The sequence below is a fragment of the Oncorhynchus keta genome, chromosome 28 (genome assembly GCF_023373465.1).
Source record: "Oncorhynchus keta strain PuntledgeMale-10-30-2019 chromosome 28, Oket_V2, whole genome shotgun sequence".
NCBI lineage: Eukaryota > Metazoa > Chordata > Actinopteri > Salmoniformes > Salmonidae > Oncorhynchus > Oncorhynchus keta.
In genome coordinates this window covers 55557003-55575084 of record NC_068448.1, presented here as the reverse complement: position 1 = coordinate 55575084, position 18082 = coordinate 55557003, and the positions used below count along the sequence as shown (strand labels likewise).

The window sequence follows — 18082 nt, the reverse complement described above, 5'->3', positions numbered from 1 at the left end:
CATTGATGTTTGGACAGCGGAGTCCAAACTCCCTCACGACGCCAGGACAGCGGAGTCAATCACCACCTTCCGGAGACACCTGAAACCCCACCTCTTTAAGGAATACCTAGGATAGGATAAGTAATCCTTCTCACCCCCCCTTTTACGATTTAGATGCACTATTGTAAAGTGACTGTTCCACTGGATGTCATAAGGTGAATGCACCAATTTGTAAGTCGCTCTGGATAAGAGCGTCTGCTAAATGACTTAAATGTAAATGTTAAATGGACAGCATGCTGGTGATTAACAGTTCTGTGTTGGATGGATGGACTCGGTAGAAAGACAATGCAGAGGATTGTCCTGTAGGCTACCAGCTGAAGTCTGCATCCCAAAGGAATAGGATGCCAATTAGGATGAGGCTCTACTCAACTCGCTAGGGTTGGTGTGTCGTACTGAGACAGGAAGTTTCTAGTAAATTCTCCACATTGGTGCACTCTCAACCCCCTTCTCCACCTTAAGGGACTGTGTCATGGATGCTGTGCTTATCTCTTCTCCATTTGCGTAGTAGCATTGTCCCCTCCCCTCCCCCATGTCTTCTCTTTAAGCTGTACCACTAAACATTGAGGCTGATTTCTCTCTAGGCTGTAAAAGGCCTGGTTATAATGGGAGGTAATACACTATCTGATGGCAGGGAGGTCTGCTATTCTCAGTGTGTCACAGGATAACAGTCAGGAGCTAATTCAATAAAACAACCTCTCACATGGCATTCTTCTTCCTTCACTAGCCTGCAGTCTCCCCCCCCCCCCTCTCTCTCATTACCTCCTTCTCCATCACCCTCCCTCCTTCCCTCGCTACCTCCCTCCTGTAAATAGCCGAGCTAGGCTCTATAGGGTCAAACGTCTTCCTGCAATGTATATCGATCCCCATCCGGTACACACACACAACTTTTGACTACTCAGGTCAATGAATCATTCTCCGTTTTACACTCAGTCCCCAGCTCAACCCTCCTTAACGACAGGGAGACTAAATACACTCTGACTTCCCTGGCTAAACGGACCATTAGAGAACCACAGCTTACGTGGGACCATAAGGAGAGTAATGGCCCATGTCATGAGTTAATACAGTTACTGATTATATCTATAATATATAGGCGTCCAGACCATGTGACCACCTGACCAGGAAGAACTCTGGGCCCTAAGGCTATATTGGCAGGGTAGCCTAGTGGTTAGAGCGTTGGACTAGGAACCGGAAGGTTGCAAGTTCAAACCCCCGAGCTGACAAGGTACAAATCTGTCGTTCTGCCCCCGAACAGGCACTTAATCCACTGTTCCTAGGCCATCATTGTAAATAAGAATTTGTTCTTAACTGTCTTGCCTAGTTAAATAAAGAAAAAAGAAAACATATCAGTTAACTGGTCCTTTTTGTCAAGGGAAGGAGGAATGTATTCAATAGGTCACCAAGCCTAATGGATTCTATGGTACTATATATGTAAATACATCCACAATGTATAAAAATAAAATATAAAATGTATGTCTTCTATGGTACAAGAAATGTAAACAAAAACACAGTATTCACCTCCATATTTACTGTATCCCCACATTTTCTTTTTTTCAGATGGACCTGAAACTACTTCTGATTTCAACGTTGTTAGGAGTCATTTGTTACAGCAGTGCTCAGCAAGGTAAGATTATTCTCCATCTTGTCTCAGGTTTCTGATTTACTTACGGTAACTTCCACCTTGTTAGACCAAATCAACCCTCAACAGTAACACCAGTATTCTGTATCTGTACACTGACTACACAGTACATCATCTAATCATAATCTATTTCTACTAAACCGCATCATAAATGTACAGAATAGTGATTAACTGCCTGATGTCCCGTAAGGGTGAGCCGACCCCAACTGAGCATGCTGCTGTAATGTAATGATGTCATTAGCCAGAAGAAGAAGCAGCTCCACCTACACTGTAAACCCCAAGACATTTTTACTCAAATACTTCAAGTAAGTTGATCTCAAAGTCAATGAAAAGTCATTATTTCTTGAAAATGTTTAAGTTGTCCTGACTCAACTAAACAAGGCAACAGTAAACATGTCATCCCACACAGCTAATTACTATAGCTCCCGGTTTAGGCCAATCAGTGTAACTTTCTAGATGCCGTATCTCTGTGGTTAGACACATCATCCACCAAAGTTTCGTCAAAATCGGGCCAGTGCTGTCTGATGTGTTACAGATCCACAGTTCCCATCATTATGTTTGGAGGAAAAAGGGGGAGGCTTGCAAGCTGAAGAACACCATCCCAATCGTGAAGCACGGAAGTGGCAGCATCATGTTGTGGGGGTGCTTTGCTGCAGGAGGGACTGGTGCACTTCACAAAATAGATGGCATCATGAGGAAGGAAAATTATGTGGATATATTGAAGCAACATCTCAAGACATCAGTCAGGAAGTTAAAGCTTGGTCGCAAATGAGTCTTTCAAATGGACAATGACGCCAATCATACTTCCAAAGTTGTGGCAAAATGGCTTAAGGACAACAAAGTCAAGGTATTGGAGTGGCCATCACAAAGCCCTGACCTCAATCCTATAGAAAATGTGTGGGCAGAACTGAAAAAGCGTGTGCAAGCAAGGAGGCCTACAAACCTGACTCGGTTACACCTGCTCTGTCAGGAGGAATGAGCCAAAATTCACCCAACTTATTGTGGGAAGCTTGTGGTTCCAATCTTCTTGCATTTAAGAATGATGGAGATCACTGTGTTCTATATATTAACTGCTACAGGTTTCCTCAAAAGTTGAGTAATGACATTATACTGGGGTTTACAGTGTATGTTTCTTTGAGCATTTCTTTGAGCATAGTAGTGAAGACATCAACTAGGATACAGCGGAGTATTCCATTCTGTCTCTGGCTAAATTTACTGTTCTCTCTGAGCCACACGGTTTTCCAAATTACACAATGTGTACACTCTGGCTTATTACCTGGTTAGGTTTTAGGAGTCTATGATGAGTTTGCTTCTTTTCAACCTTTGTTTTTCCATTCCGTTCCAGAAGGGAACGAGTGCATCCAGGCTAATGCTAAATCCTGTGGGGAGTGTATTCAAGTGGGAGCAAAATGTGGCTGGTGCATGGACCCAGTACGTGGATATGAATTTGCCAATAACATTGTTACTGCATTGATGCTACACAAACGTAATATCCACTGACTCAGCGTTACAACTTGCAGGTGTATGCAAATCATTGAAAGAATAATCTAAAGAGTTCTTTGGAATTTTAAACACTAGTGTGTCGGGCAATATTGTTTGTAACCTTTATAACCTGCTTGGGAGAGTAGGAAATACATTTTGGGTGGATTCCCTCTGAGTGCCATAATGCAATGTTTCATAATACTTATACCTCCTCTCTCCCAGGGGTTCCTGGAGCAGGGTGAGGCCACATCAACCCGCTGTGACGAGCTGGAGTCCCTGAGGAAGAGAGGTTGTAGCTCCACCAAGGTAGAGAACCCCAGAGGCAGCCAGTGGCTCCTGGAGAACAAGGCTGTGACCAACCACAACAAGGGAGCAGAGAATCTCAGAGCAGAGGACATCACACAGATCCAGCCACAGAAACTCACCCTCAGCCTCAGATCGGGTAAAAACTTAAATGGAACTGCTATGTTTAAATGGGATGCGTCCCAAATGGAGCCCGTTTCACTATTTAGTGCACTACTTTTGGGTTGGGTAGAAATTGGGTGCCATTAGGGATGTAGTCTTAGTTAACTTTGCTTCAGCCAAAACATCTTGTTTGACAACCATTGTTGATGCAGCGTTGCTGAGGGTCTTTTTTGTTTATCCTGCTCTTCCTCTGTGGTCTTTCACTGTTATGTGACTCCCCTTTTTTTCTACTGTGTTATTAACTTGTTAATTGTTTACTCCATGTGTAACTCTGTGTTGTCTGTTCACACTGCTATGCTTTATCTTGGCCAGGTCGCAGTTGCAAATGAGAACTTGTTCTCAACTAGCCTACCTGGTTAAAATAAAGGTGAAATAAATTAAAATAAATTAAAAAGTTACAATAGCCTCCATTTTCTTTTGAGTGTTTAAGCTATTATTATTTGGAAGGAGTGTTCCTTATACTCTTTCCTGTGAAGGCCAGCACCTTATTTGACAGGGAAGGTGCACATGAATCAAGATTTCAGTGTTCACATCAATGTAAATATGCCAGAGTTAGCAAGTCAGTAGTCCCCGGCTTAACCTTGCCCATTTGTCTGTGTACTGCAGGTGAACCCCAGTCTTTTAACCTGAAGTTCAAACGGGCCGAGGTGTACCCCATTGACCTCTACTACCTGATGGACCTGTCCAACTCCATGAAGGACGATCTGGAAAACGTCAAGAACCTGGGAACACAGCTCATGCTGGAGATGTCAAAGATCACGTCTGATTTCAGAATCGGTGAGCTTGAGAATCAGCCTGGTTGTATGAGGACTGAGGATGTCCATATTTCTTTGATCCTCTTCTCCATTTTAAATGGATCTCTTCTGCTTTCAGTTCTGGTTGGGTGCATATTGCATAGTTATACAATGGGTGGGTCTAATCCTGAGTGCTGATTGGTTAAAACCGCATTCCAGCAGGTGTCTATTCCACAAGTTACCACGGGCTATGACTTTAAAATGACTATTTACTCTGTTCCATCTGACTGCACAATCCACTGTCTCATCAGCCCAGCCAGGCACTTTCTAAACTTGATCTCCACTATGAAAAGCATCTAGACATTATCTCACATTTCTTTTAGACTAACTGTTAGTTTTCAACAGCTGAGATTTGTTTAAACCTTGCTGTCTGCCTTGCTGTCTGCCTTGATGTCTGCCTTGATGTCTGCCTTGCTGTCTGCCTCTCGGACATTTGCAACATTGTTTCAATATTCAAGTTTCATCTCAAGCTGTCCCATAATTATGTACGTGTCGGGACGAGACAGACACCGGCAGCGTTTCTCAGCCAGTCAAAATCATGAATCAGCTTGCATCATTTTTATGAATAAATATAAAGAAATGTAAATTGAAAAAAAGGTACAACGAAAGTCTTTCCAGCTTCAGTTTTACGGGATTGTGTTAGCTGTGTTGTTGGCTAGCTCCTATGCCAGGAGAAATCACGCCTCATTATCTCATTGTTATGGTTGTATCCAAATAAATGTCACTAGAAAACAGCTTATGCAAATCCAGCAAGTTTGCTGTTATTCTGGATGCACTGTTTGACCATGACTGTAAGTTACCCGTAGTTGGCTAGCTAGAAAGCAAGCGATAAGAACGTTACCAGCCAGTATGGCAATGGAACATCAACAACGAACGACTGGGTCGCATCCATACAGAACATAAAGACTGAACGACTGGATCAACGACCAGCCGGTTTAGGTAGCAACCCTCGATTTGTGTCTGGACTAGATCTTGTGGAAGGGTGACAGTACGAATGAATTCATAAAAATAAAAAAAACATTTTTAATGAAGATCTGTCAATCATTATTTGAATATGTTGGTAACCCCTGGTATAAAAGTGATGATGCCCTCAAAGCCGGTGTTGAGAGGATATATTGGCACGGTTTGAAGGCCAATAACAACACCCGTGCCAATATATCCTCCAAACACCATTGTACTACAATACCCATAATGCCCATAAAGATTTCCGGTTTGATAGACGTTTCGAAGCTAACAAATTGGTGTCCCGTCTCCCTAACAATACAGTTTATGTATGGGATGGATCTCTTCTTCTTCTTCTAGGTTTTGGTTCCTTTGTAGAGAAGAAGTCGCTGAACCCCTGTACTGGGGACCAGAACTGCACCAGTCCCTTCAGCTACAAGAACGTCCTAAAGCTGACCAGCAATGGACAGGAGTTCAATACCCTGGTGGGACAACAGCAGATCTCTGGAAACCTGGACTCACCAGAGGGAGGCCTCGATGCCATCATGCAAGTGGCTGTGTGTGGTGTAAGTAATATGTTTTTACATCATATTTAGGGATAGTTTCCCAGACATAGATCAAGCCTAGTCCAGGACTGAAAAGATTTCTCCATTGAGCTTACTTTATACTCCAGGACTAGGCTTGATATCTGTCCAGAAAACCAGCCCATAAAGTTCCAATAATACTTTTATCAGGGCTTTATATTGACTTTCTCATGGTACCAGACCTCAAGACCCTATTCTCATTTGAGAATGGCTGGAGTCAGGGCTTAATGTGTATATGCTTAGAGAAGGCCTTTTTATAAAACGTTTGAAAGTTAATTCACTCTAGGGCGCTAAACTGCTATTTTAAGAGGGTAACCTCTCACATAGTTGTTCATAGTTTTTGATATATACTTCCTGAATCTTTTGTAAGTCTTGTAATTTTGTTCTCTGGTATTTCTGTAGGCTGTGTCCATTTTCTGTATGTGGTTAATTTTGACATGTTTTAATAGTCCTCCCTCCCTTCCCCAGGAGCACATTGGCTGGAGGAACGTCACCCGTCTGCTGGTGTTCTCCACTGACGCTGGCTTCCACTTTGCTGGAGACGGGAAACTGGGAGGGATTTTGCCCAACGATGGGAAATGTCACCTGGAGAACAACATGTACACAATGAGCCACTACTATGTATGTATGGTAATGCACTATGTAGTATAATAATGCACTGTGTAGTATAATAATGCACTGTGTATTATAGTAATGCACTATGTAGTATAATAATACACTATGTAGTATAATAATGTACTGTGTATTATAGTAATGCACTATGTAGTATAATAATACACTATGTAGTATAGTAATGCACTGTGTATTATAGTAATGCACTATGTAGTATAATAATACACTATGTAGTATAATAATGTACTGTGTATTATAGTAATGCACTATGTAGTATAATAATACACTATGTAGTATAGTAATGCACTGTGTATTATAGTAATGCACTATGTAGTATAATAATACACTATGTAGTATAATAATGTACTGTGTATTATAGTAATGCACTATGTAGTATAATAATACACTATGTAGTATAGTAATGCACTGTGTATTATAGTAATGCACTATGTAGTATAATAATACACTATGTAGTATAATAATGTACTGTGTATTATAGTAATGCACTATGTAGTATAATAATACACTATGTAGTATAATAATACACTATGTAGTATAGTAATGCACTGTGTATTATAGTAATGCACTATGTAGTATAATAATACACTATGTAGTATAATAATGTACTGTGTATTATAGTAATGCACTATGTAGTATAATAATACACTATGTAGTATAGTAATGCACTGTGTATTATAGTAATGCACTATGTAGTATAATAATACACTATGTAGTATAATAATGTACTGTGTATTATAGTAATGCACTATGTAGTATAATAATACACTATGTAGTATAATAATGCACTGTGTATTATAGTAATGCACTATGTAGTATAATAATACACTATGTAATATAATAATTCACTATGTAGTATAATAATGTACTGTGTATTATAGTAATGCACTATGTAGTATAATAATACACTATGTAGTATAATAATGCACTATGTATTATAGTAATGCACTATGTATTATAGTAATGCACTATGTAGTATAATAATGCACTATGTAGTATAATAATGCACATTGTAGTATAGTAATGCACTATGTAGTATAATAATACACTATGTAGTATAATAATTCACTATGCATTATAGTAATACACTATGCAGTATAATAATGCACTATGTATTATAGTAATGCACTATGTATTATAGTAATGCACTATGTAGTATAATAATGCACTATGTAGTATAATAATGCACATTGTAGTATAGTAATGCACTATGTAGTATAATAATACACTATATAGTATAATAATTCACTATGCATTATAGTAATACACTATGCAGTATAATAATGCACTATGTATTATAGTAATGCACTATGTAGTATAATAATGCACTATGTATTATAGTAATGCACTATGTATTATAGTAATGCACTATGTAGTATAATAATGCACTATGTAGTATAATAATTCACTATGTAGTATAGTAATGCACTATGTAGTATAATAATACACTATGTAGTATAATAATGCACTATGCATTATAGTAATACACTGTGTAGTATAATGATGCACTCCTATGTACTGCATGTATTGTGACTTTTCTTTCTCGTCTTCTGTGTGGTCTGTATTTTGAATATGACAAGTTTGAAGGGAATGGGCTACTTGCCCTTAGTGATGTCATCAAAGGGCTTACCTGATACCTGTACTTCCTCATTGTCTCCCTGTAACAGGACCACCCCTCCATCGCTCACCTGGTTCAGAAACTTAGCGACAACAACATCCAGACGATCTTTGCCATCACAGAGGAGTTTCAGCCTGTTTACAAGGTCAGTCAGTTGTTCCATTACACTGTTTGTGTCTGTGCGTGTTTGTACGTGGGTGTGTGTGTGGAATTCCTTTCCTTTTCCTGTGCTTGTCTGTTGTAGGTTAGAAGAAGCCCAACTCTTTGAAGAGCAGCATCTGCTCCTTGTTACCAGTAGCATCTCTTTGGATCTCTGGTTGTTCCCCAATTGGCACCATGTTCCCTAAAAAGATCCCTATGGGCCCAGGTCAATAGTACTGCACTTTGTGGGGAATAGGTTTCCATTTGGGCAGCAGCCTTTGAATGTTCCCTGCTGCCCTCTAGTGCTTTTCAAGCCAATTAGAAGTCTGCCTGGAGTTCCATAATGACCTTTTATCATATCCCCATCAGTCCAATGTTTGGACAATATTTGCAATCTGTCAACCTCGGTAGAATGGCGTTCTCATTTAGTTGATTGCATGATGCGTCCCAAATGGCACCCTATTCCCGATATTAGTAGTGGACTATGTAGGGATTGAGTGCCATTTTGGACGCAGACTTGCACTAGGGTGGTGCCAGAATAACAACCTATCCCTCAACGTAACCAAGACTAAGGAAAATGAGGAAAATCAACAACAAACTAGAATGGTGCAAACACACCAAGACAGTTGTGAAGAGGGCACGACAAAACCTATTCCCCCTCAGGAAACTAAAAAGATTTGGCATGGGTCCTGAGATCCTCAAAAGGTTCTACAGCTGGAGTTCCGGTGACGCAACTTAGGAAATGGCTGCCTAGTTTTTCGTACTGCACATCGGTTAGGTATTTCCCCCCCTAAATTCAAGTATTTACTCTGAGCATTACAATAACTTCCGCAAAATGGAAAAGGGGAAAATAGGAAAAGGTCGCGGAGCTACAACAACAGCCCGTAACAAGACAGCAGAAGATATAATCGTCGATGAACCCGAAATGGCTAATGCTAGTGCAAATAAGATAGCAGCAGCAAAATAACCCTCATTTCGTGAGGTGATGAAGGAGGAATTGCACGAGGCGCTCACAGGCTTACGAGAGGAACTTCGAGAAGATGTAAGAAAATAACTAAATGAGTTCAAGAAGGACATGAACCAGAAACGGGAAGAAAACAAATTCGAACTTCACAGCATATCTACAAGAATGGGGGACGCAGAACAGACACATGGAACTTCACAGCATATCTACAAGAATGGGGGACGCAGAACAGACACATGGAACTTCACAGCATATCTACAAGAATGGGGGACGCAGAACAGACACATGGAACTTCACAGCATATCTACAAGAATGGGGGACGCAGAACAGACACATGGAACTTCACAGCATATCTACAAGAATGGGGGACGCAGAACAGACACATGGAACTTCACAGCATATCTACAAGAATGGGGGACGCAGAACAGACACATGGAACTTCACAGCATATCTACAAGAATGGGGGACGCAGAACAGACACATGGAACTTCACAGCATATCTACAAGAATGGGGGACGCAGAACAGCGCTTTGGGGAAACGGACAGATGGAACTCCGCAGTCAAGGAAATACTTGAACAGTCACTGAAAAGCCAACACGCACTACAGGCAAAAGTGTCAGAACTCTAAGGTTTCTCACGTCGAAACAACATTAGACTTTATAGCGTAGTAGAGGGCGCAGAAAAAGACTCTATGCCCAACTTCGTGGAGGGACTATTCAAGGGCATACTTGAAGACAACACTGACCTGGGAATCGAGAGAGCACACCGAGCTCTGGCCTCAAAACCCCCCAGCGGCGCCCCACCAAGATCCATAGTAGTACGGTTCCTCAAATTCTCAGTCAAAGAGAAAGTCTTACATGCAACCTGGAAAAAGCCTGTTAACTTCCAAGGCCAAGGAGTGTTCATTGATCATGACTACGTGTGAGAGATACTGAAAAGAAGGAAAGAATACAGCCCCATTAAGAAAGCACTTAAAGAGAAGGGTATTCGCTTCCAAACAACCAGACCCGGGCAAAAATGTGGGTATTTCTGGAAAATGGCCCGGTTACATACGAGCCTGCAGACGAGGCGGCTGAGGACCTGAAGACAAGGGGCTTCCCAGTGGAGTATACCGCCAGGAGAAAGGTGACATCACCAGTGGAAAGACTCGAGCAGGCTCTCCTCATGGATCGTTGTCAACAAGCAGGGTCATGGGGAAAGAAGGATTGAATGATATGCACGCATGACCGATATAGTTTTCAAATGTAATTAACCGATGTGTATAAGTGACGAAATAGGCGCCCTTATTATTTTTGGTTCCACCAGGTCTTGTTTGTGACTACGTCACGCATTTTCATATCTGAGCGAGGGGCCCATCCTGAGGACAGGCTCATCCCCTCAAACCCCAGAGGCAGGAGACAGTCCTCTGACATGGGAGTCCAAATACCAAAGTATTTTCCCACTTTGGTTTACTTTATTATTGTTCTTGATTTTTCGTTCATTTTTAGGTTCATGGTAAGCAGGCAGATATGGTGCACAGGGTTTTGTATTTATATCGATGCATCATGGGGAATTTAAGGCTGTAAGGGATTTCCTCCTCTTCGTCTGAGGAGGAGTAAGGATCGGATCAAAGCGCAGCGTGGTAAGTGTTCATGATGATTTTAATTAAAGAAAGCACTGAACACTGAATCAAAACAATAAACGAATACATGAATTTACAAAACCAAAACAGTACCGTGTGGCCCAAACACACACATGGAAACAAACACCCACAAACCAAAAGTGAAACCCAGTCTACCTAAGTATGATTCAAAATCAGAGAGAACTAACGACACCTGCCTCTGATTGAGAACCATACCAGGCCAAACACAATAACCAACATAGAAAAACAAACATAGACTGCCCACCCCAACTCACGCCCTGACCATACTAAAACAAAGAATTAAATAACAAAACGATGGTCTGACCTTAGTTCTGTTATGTCTTTGTTTTAGTATGGTCAGGGCGTGAGTTGGGGTCTGTCCTGAGCTGCCAGAGTCTCCCGTCTGTCCTGAGCTGCCAGAGTCTCCCGTCTGTCCTGAGCTGCCAGAGTCTCCCGTCTGTCCTGAGCTGCCAGAGTCTCCCGTCTGTCCGGAGCTGCCAGAGTCTCCCGTCTGTCCGGAGCTGCCAGAGTCTCCCGTCTGTCCGGAGCTGCCAGAGTCTCCCGTCTGTCCGGAGCTGCCAGAGTCTCCCGTCTGTCCGGAGCTGCCAGAGTCTCCCGTCTGTCCGGAGCTGCCAGAGTCTCCCGTCTGTCCGGAGCTGCCAGAGTCGTTTTTTGTGTTCATGATAATAAATGATCAATATGGACACTTACCACGCTGCACATTGGTCCTCCTCTTCTCCCACCACAGACGAGCGTTACAAAGGTCATAAGTCTCAATGTAAACGGACTGGGGAGTGCCATCAAGAGAAGTAAGGTAATAGCAAAGATGAAACGGGAGAGAGTTGTCATACTATTCTGGCAGGAAACTCACTTATCCACACCTGAACACGAGAAACTCAAGAAAATGGGATATAGGAACACTTTTTTTTCTTCTTACAAAATGGGTAGAAGGGGAGTTGCAATCTTGATCCCAAATTCAGTTAATTTTGAGTTTGTGTCAGAAATAAAAGACACAGGGGGTAGATTTATACTTGTTAAATGTAAACTGGATAACAAGGAAGTTACATTATTTAATGTATACGCACCCCCAGGGAGTGACATGGTCTTCTACGGGAAGGTGTTTGATTTAATTGCCACAGAAACCACTGGCACTCTTATCCGTGGAGGGGACTTTAACACAATTCTAAACTCAAAATTGGACAGCACAAACCAAAATTGGAAAATGAGCCTAGTTGCCAAAAAGATCAATAGGATACTGCAGGACTGCTCGATGCATGGCGTGACACCCACAAGACCGATAAGGAATATACTTTTTACTCAGCCCGCCACACTGAATACTCCAGGTTAGACTACTTTTTCTATGTACAGTGCAGATAGACACAGGTTTAAGGATTGTAGGATTGGGCAGAGCGACTTATCAGTTCATAATGGAGTTTACCTTACTCTACACCTTGATAGCAAACCAAGAAAATATGGAGACTTAATACAAGCATGCTGAATGATCCAGCATTCAAGGAATCAATAAAGTCAGAATTGAACATCTCTCTGGAGAATAATGATAATGGGGAAGTATCTCCTGCTATATTGTGGGATGCAGCTAAGGCGGTTATTAGAGGGAAGATCATAGCCACATCATCTCTCAAGAAAAAGATTAAAGCACAGAAACTGCTGAAATTACAGGAAACCCTAAGAAACTTAGAACGATCTCATAGTCAATACAAATAACCTCTTATATTACGAGAGATTCAAAAGGTAAAACAGGAAAATGACCAGATTAATAGAGAAGAAGTAGAGAAAAAGCTTAGGTTCCTGAAACAACGATATTATGAAGCAGGCTCAAAGGCAAACAAATTAGTTGCATGGTGACTCAGGAAACAACAAGCACAGAATAACATTTTCTTAATAAAAGACCCTAAAACAAAAAAAAGATCACATGCAAATGAGATGAAATACAGAATGCATTTGAATCATATTACACAAATCTGTACAAGCAACCAGAGAAGGCAGATGCACAGACAATAGAGCACTTTTTGAACTCACTTGATCACCACTCAATTGGGACAGAGCAAAATGATAGACTAACTTTAGAAATATCCACCGAAGAAATTAATAAAGCAATAGCTCAACTAAAAGTCAACAAGTCTCCAGGCACTGATGGCTTCCCTTCAGAATGGTTCAAGACCTTCAGAGAACAATTAGCACCTCTACTTAAGGCCTGTTTTAACTGGACTCTGAGGGAGGGGGGTCTCCCATTGTCATGGAGAGGCCATCATATCAGTAATCCCAAAAGAGGGTAAAGATAAGAAAGAATGCAGTTCATATAGACCTATCGCAATTCTTAACACAGATTATAAACTATATGCATCAATAATAGCCAAAAGAATGGAGAACATAATCCCAGAATTGATTGACAGAGATCAAACTGGATTCATACAAAATAGGCAGACACAGGACAATATAAGGAGAACACTACATGTCACGGACGACATTACTCAGAATAAGACAAGTGCAATATTAATCAGCCTAGATGCAGAAAAAGCATTTGATTCAGTGGGATGGGATTACCTATTCCAAGTTATGGAAAGATTTGGTTTCAATAAAGAAGTGATACAGTGCATCAAAACATTGTACTCGTGTCCGACCATTAGAATAAAGATAAATGGACATTTGACACGAACGATAAAATTAGAGCGAGGAGCAAGACAAGGCTGTAATCTATCACCCACGCTCTTCTCCTTGTACCTAGAACCATTAGCACAGGCAATAAGACAGGACCCAACCTTAGAGGGAATAACAATAAGAGGCAGTGAACATAAGATATAATAATAATAATAATAATATATGCCATTTAGCAGACGCTTTTATCCAAAGCGACTTACAGTCATGTGTGCATACATTCTACGTATGGGTGGTCCCGGGGATCGAACCCACTACCCTGGCGTTACGCCATGCTCTACCAACTGAGCATGTATGCTGATGACATTCTGTTATTCCTTAAAGACCCAGGGTCAAGTGTACCTAGATTGATGGATGTTTTACAAACATTTGGAACATATTCAGGGTATGTGCTTAACGTACACAAGACCCAAACCCTAGTTTATAATTATACCCCACAGGAAGAGCTGAAGAGTAGGTATAACTTAACCTGGACCTCTTCATCCAAATCAAATCAAATTGTATTTGTCACATACACATGGTTAGCAGATGTTAGTGCGAGTGTAGCGAAATGCTTGTGCTTCTAGTTCCGACAATGCAGTAATAACCAACAAGTAATCTAGCGAACAATTCCAAAACTACTACCTTAAAGACACAAGTGTAAGGGGATAAAGAATATGTACATAAAGATATATGAATGAGTGATGGTACAGAGCGGCATAGGCAAGATACAGTAGATGGTATTGAGTGCAGTATATACATATGAGATGAGTATGTAAACAAAGTGGCATAGATAAAGTGGCTAGTGATACATGTATTACATCAGGATGCAGTAGATGATATAGAGTACAGTATATACGTATACATATGAGATGAATAATGTAGAGTTTGTAAACATTATATTAGGTAGCATTGTTTAAAGTGGCTAGTGATATATTTTACATCATTTCCCATCAATTCCCATTATTAAAGTGGCTGGAGTTGAGTCAGTGTGTTGGCAGCAGCCACTCAATGTTAGTCTGATGGCCTTGAGATAGAAGCTGTTTTTCAGTCTCTCGGTCCCAGCTTTGATGCACCTGTACTGACCTCGCCTTCTGGATGATAGCGTTGTGAACAGGCAGTGGCTCGGGTGGTTGTTGTCCTTGATGATCTTTATGGCCTTCCTGTGACATCGGGTGGTGTAGGTGTCCTGGAGGGCAGGTAGTTTGCCCCCGGTGATGCGTTGTGCAGACCTCACTTACCCTCTGGAGAGCCTTACGGTTGTGGGCGGAGCAGTTTCCGTACCAGGCGGTGATACAGCCCGCCAGGATGCTCTCGATTGTGCATCTGTAGAAGTATGTGAGTGCTTTTGGTGACAAGCCAAATTTCTTCAGCCTCCTGAGGTTGAAGAGGCGCTGCTGCGCCTTCTTCACGATGCTGTCTGTGTGGGTGGACCAATTCAGTTTGTCTGTGATGTGTACCCCGAGGAACTTAAAACTTACTGCCCTCTCCACTACTGTTCCATCGATGTGGATAGGGGGGTGTTCCCTCTGCTGTTTCCTGAAGTCCACAATCATCTCCTTAGTTTTGTTGACGTTGAGTGTGAGGTTATTTTCCTGACACCACACTCCGAGGGCCCTCACCTCCTCCCTGTAGGCCGTCTCGTCGTTGTTGGTAATCAAGCCTACCACTGTTGTGTCGTCCGCAAACTTGATGATTGAGTTGGAGGCGTGCGTGGCTACGCAGTCGTGGGTGAACAGGGAGTACAGGAGAGGGATCAGAACGCACCCTTGTGGGGCCCCAGTGTTGAGGATCAGCAGGGTGGAGATGTTGTTGCCTACCCTCACCACCTGGGGGCGGCCCGTCAGGAAGTCCAGTACCCAGTTGAACAGGGCGGGGTCGAGACCCAGGGTCTCGAGCTTGGTGACGAGCTTGGAGGGCACTATGGTGTTAAATGCCGAGCTGTAGTCGATGAACAGCATTCTCACATAGGTATTCCTCTTGTCCAGATGGGTTAGGGCAGTGTACAGTGTGGTTGAGATTGCATCGTCTGTGGACCTATTGGGGCGGTAAGCAAATTGGAGTGGGTCTAGGGTGTCAGGTTGGGTGGATATGATCCATTAAATATCTGGGAGTAAATTTACCAAAAGATACACCCAAACTTTATTGCATGAATTACGATCACATTAACAAGAAAATATATGATGACCTAGACAGGTGAAATTCACTTCCCTTAGTAGTAGAATTGAAACAATCCAAATGAACATCCTGCCAAGGTTACTGTATTTGTTCCAATCACTGCCCATAGAAATCCCGCCTAAACAGTTTATGGAATGGGATTAATGGTTATCAAGGTTCATCTGGAACAGTAAGAGATCAAGAACTAGATATACCACATTACAGTTACCAAACAACTGTGGGGGTATGGCCTTACCAAACCTAAAAGATTATTATGTGTCAGCCCAATTGAGACCCCTGGTGTGTTGGTGCAATTCAGAATACGAATCCAAATGAAAACACACCGAGACTACTTTGACAGAGTACCCATACAGTCAGTACTGGGAAATAAGGACATGGTAAAAGAAATATACAATAGACAAAATCAGTGGATTCATTTCTCTCTGAAGACATGGTTTAGGGTAGTTAAGCAAAATAATTTTGACAGAGAGTTGCTGAGTTGGCCCGCATACGACCCCAGCTTCATCCCTGCAACCTAGGACAGCAGGTTTAAATAATGGACACAGAAAGGCATCACATCATTCAGTACAATTTGAAGGAATGGGAACCTAGATAACGTCCAGGACCTAAGTAAAAAACATGGCTTGGATAAACAAGATTTTTACAGATACCTACATGTTCGACACTATTTCTTAAGGGAGATAAAAGTGACTGACCCTCGAGCACCTCCAAAATGAATCCAAGTATTCAGTAACGCATACAACTTGGGGAGTAACAAAAAAACTATTTCAAATCTCTACTTGGCTATTCAATCCTCAAAGAAACATTCTACAAATGATATTAAAAAGAAATGGGAGGAGGAACTTAACATTGAAATAACTGATGAAACATGGTTGAACATATTAGAGACTCAACAAATCTCCACCAACTCAAGGTCATGGAGAGAACTCTGTTGGAGGAATGGTATACGTTTCTTCATAACACCTAAACAGAAATCAAAACAGACTTGCTCACTACACCCTTGTTAGAGAGAATGCGGTCTATTGAGGGCGGACCACTCTCATATCTTTTGGTTCTGCCCCTCAATCGAAACTTACTGGGGAGAAATAAGATCTAACATTGGAAAAAATTATGGGATTTGACATAGAACAAACATTAATTTTTTGTACTTGGGTGAAATACCTGACAACTTACACAATAGAGAAATGTACCTCTTGAAGGTCCTACTGGCAGCCAGTAAAAAGGCTATCACTAGGAAATGGCTACAAAAAGACCCTCCCACAGTGACACATTGGATAGACATTGTAGAAGAAATACACCACATGGCGCGTATGACCTCTGCTTTAAGAACTCAACAGGAGAGAGGTCAAGAATACTGGGGAAAATGGGTTTCGTACTTGGAAAAGGTCTAATTCAAAGATGTCAATGTAACTAATATGATGATATGATGATGAAGGTATGAAGTGCACTGTAACTGACAGATCTTTTTTTTTTGTTCTTCTATTTGACTTTATTTGTACTTTCTTTGTGTTCCTACGATAAAAACAAAAAAAGTTATACAGCTGCAACATCGAGAGTAGTTTCATCACTGCCTGTTACGGCAATTTACGGCAATTTGCTCGGCCTCCGACCGCAAGGCACTACAGACGTTAGTGCATACGGCCCAGTACATCACTGGGGCTAAGCTGCCTGCCATCCAGAACCTCTACACCAGGCGGTGTCAGAGGAAGGTCCTAAAAATTGTCAAAGACCCCAGCCACCCCATTCATAGACTGTTCTCTCTACTACCGCATGACAAATGGTACCGGAGTGCCAAGTCTAGGACAAAAAGGCTTCTCAACAGTTTTTATTGCCAAGCCATAAGACTCCTGAACAGGTAATCAAATGACCACCCGGACTATTTGCATTGTGTCCCCCCCCAACCCCTCTTTTACCCCAGTTGGCCAGACCAACCAGTGCTCCCGCGCATTGGCTAACCGGGCTACTCTCTGTTCGTCATATATTCATAGTCACTTTAACCATATTTACATGCACATACTACCTCAATCAGCCTGACGAACCGGTGTCTGTATAAAGCCTCGCTACTGTTATTTTCAACTGTCTTTTTACTGTTGTTTTATTTCTTTACTTACCTATTGTTCACCTAATACCTTTTTTGCACTATTGGTTAGAGCCTGTAAGTAAGCATTTCACTGTAAGGTCTACCTACACCAGTTGTATTCGGAGCAGGTGACAAATAAACTTTGATTTGATCTCTGAATTTAGAACCTCACAACACTGCAAAAAGTTGTAACTTTAGATTGACTTTACCACTATGTGATGCAGACCACAATCAAACTACTCAGCAATCTTAA

General features: G+C 41.6%; 1 protein-coding gene across 2 annotated transcripts in view; it reads left to right on the top strand.

The window, feature by feature from the left end:
- LOC118361575 (integrin beta-1-like) overlaps positions 1–18082 on the top strand; it is a 97530-nt gene that overhangs the window by 9288 nt on the left and 70160 nt on the right. Inside the window, exons 2-8 of one of the 2 annotated variants that reach the window (XM_052483299.1) lie at positions 1594–1660; positions 3021–3106; positions 3380–3599; positions 4229–4399; positions 5719–5924; positions 6411–6563; positions 8240–8335. In XM_052483299.1, coding sequence (XP_052339259.1) covers positions 1594–1660; positions 3021–3106; positions 3380–3599; positions 4229–4399; positions 5719–5924; positions 6411–6563; positions 8240–8335 — 999 coding nt within the window. The remainder of the gene's footprint in view (positions 1–1593; positions 1661–3020; positions 3107–3379; positions 3600–4228; positions 4400–5718; positions 5925–6410; positions 6564–8239; positions 8336–18082) is intronic. The other variant, XM_052483296.1, reaches the window with a different exon arrangement.